Genomic DNA, 12,900 nt, shown 5'->3' on the forward strand with positions numbered 1-12,900 from the left:
CCAGGAACTAAGAACTAACTTATGGTATAGCAGAAATTTGCTTCTACTTAAAAGACACATATGACCACTCAGATTCTCACCAAATAAGTAGGATGTATTTTTAATGCTTTCGCCTTATTGCCAATGAACACTAGCATTTTTGAGGCAAATACTATTTCTTTGGTCAGCAACATATCAGAGTAAAATTCCTTAAAGACTAGTTAATATTGAGGGCCAAAATTCATTTGAGTTTGCTTTTATTACTATTGATACTGGATATCTACCCCCAAATTTGCAAGAAATACAATACACATAAACTATAGTGAATAGGACTAAAGAATTAACTTCATATGAAAAAGACTTTGCAAGGGATCAAAACTTATGCTTACTTATGCTTTCCAAGTACAATATGGTCCAAACTAGCTATCAATAGGAATTAATCTTCCAGCAGCCATATAAAACTTCCCAGAATAAAACAGTTGCATATTCATCTTTATTAATGCAGTTATATGGGGCCAGAAAGCTTTTTGAATGACCCCAGACTGTACAAACATAATGACTACCACCTACTAAGTAACTACTAACTACAGGTAGAGTATTTTATCAGTAGCACAAAAATGCCACACAGCCTAGAAAGTATAGAATAATCTTTATCTAACTGAAGATGTCAAGCATATAAAATATAACCATTCAAGTAGTAATTTCCTCAGCAGACATAAGGATCACTTCATTTTTCTTAGGCAAAAAGTGATCATTTTCAATGAGAACAGACACTCTTAAACAGCCCTTGCCCAATTCAATGTTAATATTCATGTTACTAGAAAGAAGTTTAGAGAAAAATTGGGTTGAAGTCCTAAAACTTAATAGTGTTATAATCGGGTAAATGTTTAAATTTAAATCAGGTAAATGTTCAACACTGATAAATGGTTAACAATTGGCTCTATGGTAACTGTATCCATGATATACTTTTAAAGTTTTATCTGCATTACTAACATTTTTCCCATTGATTACTTTAAAATCTAGTAAAAATCAACAAAACAATAAAATAAGCCCTGATTTGTACAATTTGCTGGTTTCGTGAGGTATAAATACAAATAATGAAAATTCAGTTAGAGCTGGGCTCTAGCACAAATATCAAATATATATATATAAGTTACTATTAGTATAATCTTAATTTCATATCAAAGAACCACCTGTAGTTGCTCATACACTGAATGAAATAATTTAGCTGTGATAATCTAACCTAGAAGGAAACTGTCCCAAACTGTCTTCTAATACTAAAAGATGGTGAATCACAAAGCAATTTAAGTGGGAATTATTAAAATTAATTTGCCTCATTAAATCAACTGAACTAGGAATATTCAAAGTTAGGAAAAACTCAAGGACATCTGGCCTAAAACATTGGAGCTTTGTTGCCCGAAGTCTAAATGGAAAAGACCTTTGATTACTGATTTGTCACTATCCAAATTACCACAACCCAGATCAAGAACAAGCTACTTTCCTTTGATTTAAATATGCTTTTTTTAAAAAATTGCATCAAGAGTTTGGAAGCTGGATAAATCTATTTGGATCACTGGATTCACTGCACATAAGGAACAATACTAGAAAAGGAATAATGAAGTACATAACTCTGAATTTGCAATTTTTTTTTTTTTTTAAACCAAGTAAGACTAAAGAGTTGAGTTGCTGGTACCAACTTTCTTTAATCACTTTTGCTGGGAAAATGCTGTTGTTAGATTCAATAACTTCAGAACTAGGATTTCTAGACTAGGTATAATTAATGGCAAATTATTTCAGTCTTCCAGAAACTAGTAGTTACAGAATCAGATTCTTTATATCTAATTTAATATAATAGAGACATTATCCCATATCAGTTTGGGAATTATATCAACATAAAAAATGTTTTCCCAGCTTTTCTTCATATATACAAGGAAGGTTACATTTCTGTAAGTTGATAATGATTCACCAGGATGTTTTGCTTTTTTAAATTATGAATACCAAAGTAAATACTTCTCTATATATAAAAAACATAAAAAGAGAATTGTATATGAAACTTTTAATGTCTATTTCATGATAGATTCAACATGTTACTATTATAATGTGTGTGTGTGTGTGTGTGTGTGTGTGTGTGTGTGTGTGTGTGTGTAAAATGCATACAGAAGGACTAAAGATCAAAATTTTAAAAATGTGTGTGCGTGTGTGTGTGTAAAATGCATATAGGAGGACTAAAGATCAAAATCAAAATCAGGATGATTTTTTTTTATGTATAAAAAATGAGACAAAAAATTTTTTAATCTTCCTTTGTGGCTCTCTATAAGGTTACTAAAATTGTTACCTTTTTTGATATACCAAACTAATGCTAGAAACATTATAAGAATCCTCAGAAGCTCTCTTATATAATACTTTAAAATTTACAAAGTTTAAATTTAAACTTTAAAGTTTACAGATATACAATGGAAAGATGCACAAATCAGCTACTCAGATAGCCCTTTGTACACATGCACTTTGACTGAGAGGGTGGTTCTGTGGCCAGCTGTTCAGATTCTTTGGTCTGTGACTATGCTAAACCTAGAAGTGCTGTTGCTCCAAGATAAATACCCTTACTTTAGAGTCATTAAATGAAGTCTATAATAGGTGAAAACTCTGATTTCACTATAGCAGGTATTCGCATGGCCTATTTATTTATTGTTCTGATAAAGCTAAGCCCTAACCTATGATTTAGTGCTATGAAAGACTGACCACACCTTAGGGCACACTTCCAGCATTTTGACTCACTTTAGTGCCAGTGTGAATGTAAAAAAAAAAAAGTCACATCAGTTTCAAATACATCCGAGCCATTCAAATATAATCTTGACCTTAGCTAAGTGCAAAACATCACCAGACTTCTACACCTAAAGAAAGCTATTCAAATTATTCCTATAAGCAAAGATTTTCTTGAATGCTTATCTTAGGACTTTTGGACCACAAAGATACAAGTCTTCTATGATCACTCACTCTACTGAACAACAGTTCAAAATGAGCCATTTAACTACTTCTATTCTATTTTAAGGATCAAACTATCTGTGAAAACAGATGTACCACCTCAGAATTCCAAGAACTGACCCTTGCCCACAACTTCTTGCTTTGCTTTTAAATATGGAAACAGCTGGTGATTGCCTCTCCAGAGAGATACTAATTTTTGGAAGGCCAATCCAGTTTATGAGGATACATGTTTATGAGTGTCTCTCCACAAAATTTAGCAGACTGTTCACACTCTGGAAACTATGTCTGGGGGAAAAAAAGTTACTAGAATTTAGTTCACAGATGGTTCTGAAAATTTTCATCTGTAAGCATTATTTACTATTTTCTCTGGACAAAGAATGTTCACCAACCAATAGCACAATTGATTTTTGCTGTTTTGGGCCCATAAGTGTGAAAGAAGAGTAAGAATTTGTGTTCATTAATATGTGCAAGTATGTATGTATAAATATACTCAAAGCAAGACAGAGGCTCATTTTATGTAATATTTTTATAATATAATTTTTCTCATTTTGTTTTGGCTATCCATAATTACTGGCATTTAATAAAGAATCACCCAACTGAGTAGTTCATAAACAGGACTATTATTTCTTATATAGTTTGGTAGTGGCAAATGGGAAAAAGTAGGTTAGGGAGTCCATGTGATTTTTGTTTCAAGTGAAGCAAGAATCAAAAAATGTTTAAGAATTATTACTCTGCTTCCCTTCTCAGGGAGATGATGGGAGAGGATGAAGGGAGAGAATTTGAAACTCAAAATTTTAAAAAACAAATGTTAAAAATTGTTTTTACATGTAATTAAAAAATAAAATATATAAAAAAATATTTTAAGTGATAAACAGGGCAACTGTATTATGTTTAAAAGGCACCAAAGACAATAAAATAATAAGAGTTCTTAATATATTTGCACCAAAAAAGGGAGAGGAGAAGAGGGAAAAAGAATTATGATAGGGATTAGATTACCTCTGGATGCTTTCTTTTCCCATGCAGATCAGATTCATTATCTCTGAAAGGGATTAGGGGTAGCCTATTAGCTTTCTCAATAAACTCACCTTCTCTCCTTGGAGTGATGGGACAGAGTCCCGCAAACTGTGAAAGCTATCTTTGATGTGGTCCCTGCGCTTTCGCTCCAGTGCATTATGATGAGCTCGTTTGTCAGCCTGAAAGAGAAAATGAGAAAGAGTACATCAGAACCAACATTCCCAATACATAGCACCAAAGGATCCAGGTTTCATTCCAGAGGTGTATGCAGTCAGTGATGTCCCTGGCAACTGGACTAGGAAGCACTGAATTGAAGGGGATAATTGAGTGGGGAGGAATCTCCAGAATTAGGCCCTGTTAAAGGCAGAAAGAAAGATGAGTAGCAGCAAGGTCTGCGACAGGTACATCCAAGGCAGTTCGACACATCTGGCTCATGCACAAGTAAAAAAGTTATTCATGGAAGCAAAACGTGATTCTCTTGAAACAATTTCTTTCCCCAAACTTCCTGATGTGATACAACAGCCAGTGATCAGTGACAAAATTCCAGGTAGACACATTATTAAAGTGTAATCATCTCCACTAAGGGAAGCTTCCTGTAATATATATGTCCAAGGAAGGAATAAATTACACATACTGTGCTATTTTCTCAAAGAAGTCCAAACAGTGATTCTGTGTTCCCAACATGACAATATCCCCATTTGTGACCCTGGCAGTTTGTACAAAAGAGAACTCTGAGAGAACTCCATATGCATAAATCTGTGACTAGTTGGGAAAATAATACAAAACAAAAAGACAAAGATTCCAACTCTATTTAAACTTCCTAATTCTTAACATCCATGCCAAACATTTCTCCTTCAATCAAGTTTGTGCCAGAGGGACACAGTTCTTAGATGGCAAAGCTTTCCACTTTCACACACTCAAAATAAATCTCCCTTAGTCACCTGTTGAAAACACATTCACTTGGCAGGGCCCAAATATCCACAAACCAGAGTCTCTTTGTCTTTAAAACACTTTAAATCATAAACAAGAACAATCAGCTGAAGAGACATAGAGGCTGTCAATGTGCTAGGCTTCAAAAGGGGAATGGCTTACTATCTCAATTCAAGTGAAAAGGATAAATTAATCTTTATGATACAATGCAAATGCTACTATTGCTTTAAAGTAAGGATTTAAACCACATCTGGGTTATAAAGAGTTATGGGAAAGAGTTTAGACTGAGAAATTACTCCTAGTATACCAATGATGTCATCATTTATATAGCTCTACTTCTGGTGATCTAAAGAATAAATTTATGTGCAAAAGGAAATGGCAAGCAACTTAAACTTACATAGAGAGCATCAAGAACTTTTAAAGTAGGGCTAAACACAGTAATTCAGTTTGGTATTGGAATGATGCACAACACTATTAAGTCCTAAAAGATATAATTTGCTGTAATCAGTAAGCCCTTGTTCTTTACTGTGATGTGAAAACACAATTTTAAACAGGAGATGTAACAGGATTTTAACCACAGTTGACCATTAAACAGAAAGGGGAGACTAGCATAGAGAAGGAAGGCAGCTGTTACAACTTTAGTTACATCCTGATTCCGAAATACAGTATTCTATCTATTCCTCTAACTTAACACATGGTTCCCATCATAATTATGGACAGAGAACTGCCAGAAAACACAACTTTTCTTTTTCCAAGGCATATGACTGAGCAGTTTCTAAAAAAATCATTTACCTTGTTCACCAAGTAATGAGTGCACTATCCTGAACCAAAGCCATACCATAAAACTGAGGAAAACCATTAGATACAACCTTGGTTGCCAAACAAATTTAAGTCAATGAATTCTCATCTATTATTACACCACCTGAATATAGTTTAGTCTGTAACTACTTTCTAATTGTATAAATTAGTGGGATGAAATAATATGTAGCATACAAATTTAAGAATCTAGTTCTGTTCTCTCCCTCTACTACTGCTTATCTTTTTTTTAGGACAAAGCTGCAAAGCTTGGAAGAACACACTAACATCTCATATCTAAAGTGGCCAATATACTGACCATGCAAAATGTTCTCTCCAATGTCCTCTATTCCACTGACATTATTATCTGCAATACATCTCCAATAGGGACCCATCCAGCAGCCCAAGATTTTGCTGCTTTTTAAGCTCTTAACTCTGGGTTCATCCTCTAGATCTCAATGCTATTCAATTCAGAGGGCTGTACACAAAAGCAACTTCATGAAACTACAATTATAATCCATCCTGATCCTCCCTCTCTACTCCTTAGCAAAAGATTTTCCCCTCTTTTTTTTGGGGGGGAGAGGAGGGAGCCTTTCAAATATGTTAGAAATCAAGATGGACCTGGTTTCAGTAGGTCCTAAATTAGTAAGGTGGAGCTAAGCACAATTTAAGACCAAAATCACCCCCACAAAGCACTACTCCCTTCCCATTCACTGAGCCCTGAAAAGACTGAAACGGACAACAAGCCTTTTGGTTGGAGAACTGTAAGTGAACTTGGCTTTCAACCATTAGCAGAAATCTTGGCTTGTCATTTGGGGAGGAAGCCAAGTTTGAGAAGTTGGCTCAACAATGCAGGCAGCACAGTTTGCTGCCTGGTAGAAAGCCTGGGCTGGAGACTGTTGTTCTCAAAGCAGTGGATGGAATTACAAGAACGGTTCCAGGTTCAATTTAACTAGCAGAAGAGAGGAAACAAAAAACAATCCCTGCTGCCATGTCTACCCCTAAGTTGCCACACCTATCAATGGCCAATCTGTGAAGCTCTTAGGGATGAATAAGGCAAGGAAAATGGACTCTACTAACCCTACCTACAATGTTCATCTAGCTTATGCTGGCAACACCCAGAACTAACTAACTAACCCAATTTAAGCTACAACCAAGGCAAATCTGTACTTGAGCTCTCATCTATATTTCTAGCGGCTTTGGAGCATATACAAACCCTTTAGGCTAAGCTGACAATTGTGCTTGGGCACAGATACATTCAATATCAACTCAGGGCATTCTGACAACACTATCCACCATTCATCAGAATAGCCAATTGCCAGGATACTACTGTTCATCAATAATTTGTGCCTTCATATACAGGCATTTCCTTTACTAAGTAGTAAATCTCACTTTGGTTAATGTTTACTGCCAGCATGTAGTAGATAGGCTCTTCCCACAGGCACATACAAAATATGTAAAGGCATTATGCTGTGTACAAAGGAAGTTAAAATAGAATGAGCCTGCTCTGTCCTGAATTGGGAAAGATCTTTTATAATAAGGGTAAAGTGGCAATGAAGGTACCTTTCCAAAATCAGTCACACAAATATCTAGAAGATGACAGGAAAATTCCTAGAGTGGCCAGTAAGCCAGGGAAAAACTTACCAACATGCACCATAGAGATAGCAGCTGCAGATCCTGCCTTTTCTCAAGTAAACTGGATTCATGGTGCCTGCCAAAGTAGCATTCCTTCAGGCCATCCCAGGCTTACAAAAATACTATGGGATACTGAAGAGTGGCCCGCAGATGCTCAACAGGAACTCAGGCACAAAAGAGCTTCCAGCTTTGACTTCTCTGCCAAGGTCTTTATTCTTCCATTCAGTTCTCCTTCCACTGAACTTCCCACAGATGCAGTCAGAATAAAAATCTTCTTCTACAATTTGTTCATCCATCCCTGACACTAACAAGTACATATTAAGTTGTTAAATGTTGAAAAGCAAATGCCACCTTTTTTAGCCAAAGTGCTTAACTTAAAGAAGAATTCATATAGTTTGATGGATTCTGCTTAAAAATGGAGGAAACCTATTATACTATTTCCTTCTAACTTTCTGAGGATACATCATTCAATGTTTTCTGTTAGTCAGCATCCTTTTTCCTGAAAACATCAAGTAGGTAGAAGATAGTACAGAGAAATATCTCATGAGACTGGCTCCAAATACCTAAGGAATTCTGTGGGCATAATTCTTTCAAAACTAATGCAGATATACCTATATCTATACATCACATCCAAAAACAGGGGAATTGATAATTAATTTGCGTGACACAGGGTAGCAATCTACCACAACTCATTGATTTTTAAGAAATTCTGATTTTGAAATTTTGGTATTTTATTACCATAATCATTAAAATAGTTTTTACTTTTTTTTAATCTACATCTCTGATTTTATCCATATACTTATTACACCATTGACATGTGTCACATAGTTAAGTTTGTGTTAGATATGAGTCTTCCTAACTCTCAATCAGCTTTTTTCCTTCATGTTTACTGTTTCTTTCACAAAGCCTTTACTTATGGCCTGGATCTGAGACTTCAGTAGGGCAGAGAATTACCCTTGAGGCAATTTCCCCTAACTATGTATTAGCTATAATTGTTCTGCAACTTACAGCATTAGAGACTCTAGGAAGAGAGGTTAAGTGACTTGCAGAGGGTCACATAGGTAGCATGTAAATAACAGGTGGGGCAACCCACCCTATCCAGATTCCAAGGTTAGTTCTCTATCCTATACCACCCCGTTCCAGATAATAATAATGAATACATCAGGGCTCAAAACTCAAGTGATCCACAAGAAATCATTACTTAGGGAAGTTACAACTGATAAAGTATTCAAAAATTGAGTATTATTCTGAAGCCACTTAAAAGATTCAGTCTGATCAACAGAAAATCCCAACCACCAATGATATAAATGTACCAAAGACGATAGAACAACAAAAAAATTTAATTCAAGTTTCTCACAAGTTTATTTGATGAAATAACTTTTAAACTGAGTCAGAACATCAAGGTTAGAACATACAACTGCCTGAAGCTAACTACTCGTTGAGCAAATTTCCAGCTTTCTTTTGAAGATTACTCCTTGGAGTTGAGGAATAAGACTAACAAAATATGGCATCACATTATACTTCATTTACTAGAGGAAACATATTTTGAACCTAGTGAACTTCTGGCCAGAAACTCTGGATTCCTATCCAAACTGATCAATTAGTCCAACAGTGCAGCCATCTTATAGAAAATCACTTTTAAACAGGATTCTTAACGGCAAGGCACAGCTAATTTGTTAATAGTAATAAAGCTCTATTCAGGAACCAAAGATGTTGGAATTTCAGCATTGTGGCTAATTACTTTGAAAGAGGTAGAGTACCTATCACCTGTGCCATAAAATTAATTCTTGCTACTAAAATAATGTACTTTGCTATTCAAGTTCAAATCTGAAATACAGGATTTGTTCTCCTTCCTTTCTGAATACATTACAATTCTGAAAAGCAAGTATCTTGGAGAGGCTAACACTTCACATCAGAAATGGAATTGCACAAACCTGTTTTAAAACTTCTAGAAGATATGCTGCAGTTGCAGTATGCTGAGCTAGCATGAAGAACAATTTCTTAGAAATAGTCTCAGGTCTCACATACTTGTATTCAAAGCTTAAACCCCTTCCTGCAGAATGCCACCAAAACAGAAAGCATAAAAACATTATGTGCAAAGGAATTTATCTTTTTAAAGTTCACACAATAAATTCTTCCATTACTTTTTAAAGAGTTCAAAGAATTAAAGTAAAAAGACAATCGCATCAGTTGGGATTCTTGCAACATGTTAATTTTTGTCATAGAAAATACTGCTGAAATATTCTCCAAATCATTCTTCTAGGTTACTTACTGACTGTTTTGTTCTAGTCAAGATTATTTTTTCTCCTACCAATTTAAGTCTTTATCTTTTACATGGTTCCCATAGAATATTAAATTCAGTTTCATTTTCTTTAACAATCAGCTTTATTTCCTACTTTGTCAGTCTCTTATGTCTCATGACACAGGATTTTTACACCTGTAAAAAAAACATTTTCTAAGTAATTTTTAAACCGATTACAATAATGATCCAAATTATTCAATATTTTTTTCCTTTTACTTCAAAGCTTGATTTTTCCTTTAGAAGTCAAGGCCTAAAAATGGCTCTTCCATAACTAGAATTTTTTCATTTAGGAAAAAAAAAAATGCCCAGGCCTTGGGTTTTGGAGTACAAATTTGATCATTCACCCTACGAAGAGGAATTTTTGGGATACTGAAAAATATGCTTGTAACACATCTTCTTTTTTTTTCATGCGGTTGTGATCACCTTGTGCAAGATGTTTGAAAATCTCTTCGAGCCAAATTAAAAAGAAAACCCCCTGCCCTTGAAAAAAATCAAAGAGATAAATTATCTAGATACCTTAACACTTAATCATAAACTTTTAGACAAAGTCCTGAGTTTAAATATTAATGTGCAGAAAAATACATTTTAATCATTTTGTGGCCTTTTAAAGTCAATGCATCAACCAAAAAGAGTTTGAAAGAGCTAATTATCTCTCAACAACAATAACAAAAAAAAAACCCAACTGGTTTTTTGCTGAAAGTCCATGACTAATTGTTCCCCCAAAAAGTCCAGAAAAATAGCTCTTCAAGGACTTTCTCCTTTCCTACCTTCATTTGGGGCTACTTTCAGATCACAGAATCAAAGGAAGTCAGGAGAAAAGTGAATTAAGAAAAAAAAATTTTTTGTTTGTTTAAAAAAAGTAGTGTGTTAAAGTGAATATACTATTAAGGAGATTTAAAACAAAAAATCCAAAATAAAGACTTCAAAAGTTAAATGAAATTTTGGCAAAATCTACTCATTAAAATGATGGGATTTTTTTGTTTTATTTTTAAAAAACAAACGACAACTAGAAGCTGTTTTCAGGTCTAATAAAGGAATTACATCCTGGGATTTCTCTTAACATTATTTAAATTCTTTTAAAGTCCCTAGTCTCTGAATCACAGCTTGCTCTGTTATCAAATCTAACTCAGCAAGGTTTTCTCAGTTTAAATTATTATTCTTTACTACTTCCAAATGCAAACTATAAAGAACTTTGTCGTGCTTCACCCCCTTCTTCCCCACTCAATCTCCCTTTGTTTTGTGCCTCCAACAAAATCTGTTCCCCCCATCCCCATTCAAATTCACTAAACACTTCCAGGTTCCCATCAATTTTAGATTCATATCTACATCCACTGAGCCAAGAATTGAGTGCATTAATACAGAAAACCAAAGAAATGATCCAACACATTTTCTGTCTTCCCCTCTCGAGGAAACTATCTACTCCCGATCCTCTCTTCCACATCAACTCCAAAGCTTTTTCTCTTTAGTTTCAAAATCTACTTCAACCCATGGGCCTAAAGCACAATCTGCTACTGTTCCTGTATGTGCAACTTGCGGCTTTAATTTCTGCATTACATTCTTATGTAATACTGCTAGGCTCTTGAAGGAATACAGTGCTCATACTGCTCTCTGTGCCTCCGGAGTAACATATCCTCAGCTGCTCTGCCTTCAAGTATTGACAACGACTCACTTCAGAACTTCTTCCCTTCCTGAATCCAAATAGTAGTTATAGAGCCCTTGATTTGATCCCTCAAGAATCAGATCCTTTCCTAAGGACAAAGCTCCTCCCACTCGCCTAGACTCAATGGAATCTAGCACCTGAGAATCTAGAATGGTTAAGTTTGCAACCCTTCTCCCCACATCTAGAATCCCAGGCGTAGGCCCCCACCTCACCTCCAGCATTTCACAGTGCAGTTTACCATCATAACATTGAAAGTAACAGAACTCTCTCTGACCCCGAAAAGGATTAGAACTGAACGGAAATGAAAATGAAATGGAGAGAAGGAGACGTACCGCAGATTGAAACCTCGGTTGCTCTTCCTGGAATAAGAGAGAGAAAAATAGAAAATATAGAAGTTATTTTTACGCTTCACATTCAAAAATAAGAAAGAAAATGCCGGCGGTGAAGGAAGCAGGGATGGGGAGTAAGCCCGACCCTCCTCCCTTCCCCCCAGCCGGGATCCCAGTGCTGGGCTGGGGGGCGTGTGGGTCTTGTGCGCCGCCCCTTCTTCCGGGATCCAGCCCAGCCAGAGGGGACGCGCTGGGGGGGAAGGGGTCCTCAATGCTCCCGCTCGTCAGCCCATGCCAAGGGCATTCTGGGCACCCCAACCCCCCAGACAGAGAAAGGAAGCGGGACCTTGGACGGGGCGGGGGTGGGGAAGGGTCCTGAACACAGCCCCTTTCGCTAGATATGGACAATGGACTAGGGAGCGTACCCCCATCCCGGCACCGAGGGGTCAGGGAGGGGAGTAGACTGGCCCCGGTGACGCTGCCCTCCCCCGCGGGGTGTGTGAGGAGAGAATTGGGGGGGGGGGGGAGGAAGGGTTCCCCGTGGCCATTTCTCCCTATTCGGACTCCAGAGGCCGCAGTGGCCGGGCGGGTGAGGGAAGTGCCCGGACCGAAGCAGCGACGGCGGACCCGTCTAGGGAGAGGAAGGGCGAGGAGGAAGCGGCCCGGCCTCCGCACGCCTCCCCCGCCCCCCCCACCCCGTCCAGTTCCGTCTCTGGCCCCTGGCTCCGACCCCCAAACAGACACGCACGGGAAGGAAGAAACCCCGGGACTCACGTCGCTCTCCACCTCGATGTCATCGTTATCGCTCATTTCCTACGGCCCAGGGAGCGGCCACTGCAGCGGCGGCTGGGAAAGGGGGAGGGGTAGAGGGGAGGGGGAAGTCAGGGACAACAACAAGCCGGGCCGCACACGCTCGCTCGCTCGCTCCCTCACTCACTCCCTCACTCACTCCCTCACTCACACATACACTCACACACACATACACACATACACACACACACTCACTCACTCACTCACTCACACACACAACAAGGCTAGAACCACCTCCTCACTGCAGCACCGGATCAACGGCGGCACGCACGCCCGGCCCCCCGCCCACGTGACCGGACTCCGCCGCGCAAGGGCCGCTGAGACTTGGAGTCCACTCTCCTTCAATCGCCCAAGGGCTGAAGATCCAGGAAGAACTACAAATCCCGTTAGGCACGACCAACACTCAGAGCCACTCCGGCTTGTTGACGAGAACCAGAGCGCCTGCGTGTCCCGCGAAGGAGGGA

General features: G+C 37.9%; 1 protein-coding gene across 7 annotated transcripts in view; it reads right to left on the reverse strand.

Moving 5' to 3' along the window:
- MAX (MYC associated factor X) overlaps positions 1-12,808 on the reverse strand; it is a 46,023-nt gene extending 33,215 nt beyond the window's left edge. The window contains exons 1-3 of one of the 7 annotated variants that reach the window (XR_012486511.1): positions 12,401-12,808; positions 11,630-11,656; positions 4,047-4,154 (exon numbers count right to left, since the gene is read on the reverse strand). Coding sequence is in view for 6 of the 7 variants with exons in the window: in XM_074290395.1 (XP_074146496.1) it covers positions 4,047-4,154; positions 11,630-11,656; positions 12,401-12,436 (171 nt within the window). In the remaining variant the exon portion in view is untranslated. Of the gene's footprint in view, positions 1-4,046; positions 4,155-7,344; positions 7,831-11,629; positions 11,657-12,400 lie in introns of those variants that run through there. The other 6 variants (XM_074290395.1, XM_074290396.1, XM_074290397.1 and 3 more) reach the window with 6 other exon arrangements.
- Positions 12,809-12,900: the final 92 nt, after the last annotated feature.

The sequence above is a fragment of the Sminthopsis crassicaudata genome, chromosome 2, assembly GCF_048593235.1.
Source record: "Sminthopsis crassicaudata isolate SCR6 chromosome 2, ASM4859323v1, whole genome shotgun sequence".
Lineage (NCBI taxonomy): Eukaryota > Metazoa > Chordata > Mammalia > Dasyuromorphia > Dasyuridae > Sminthopsis > Sminthopsis crassicaudata.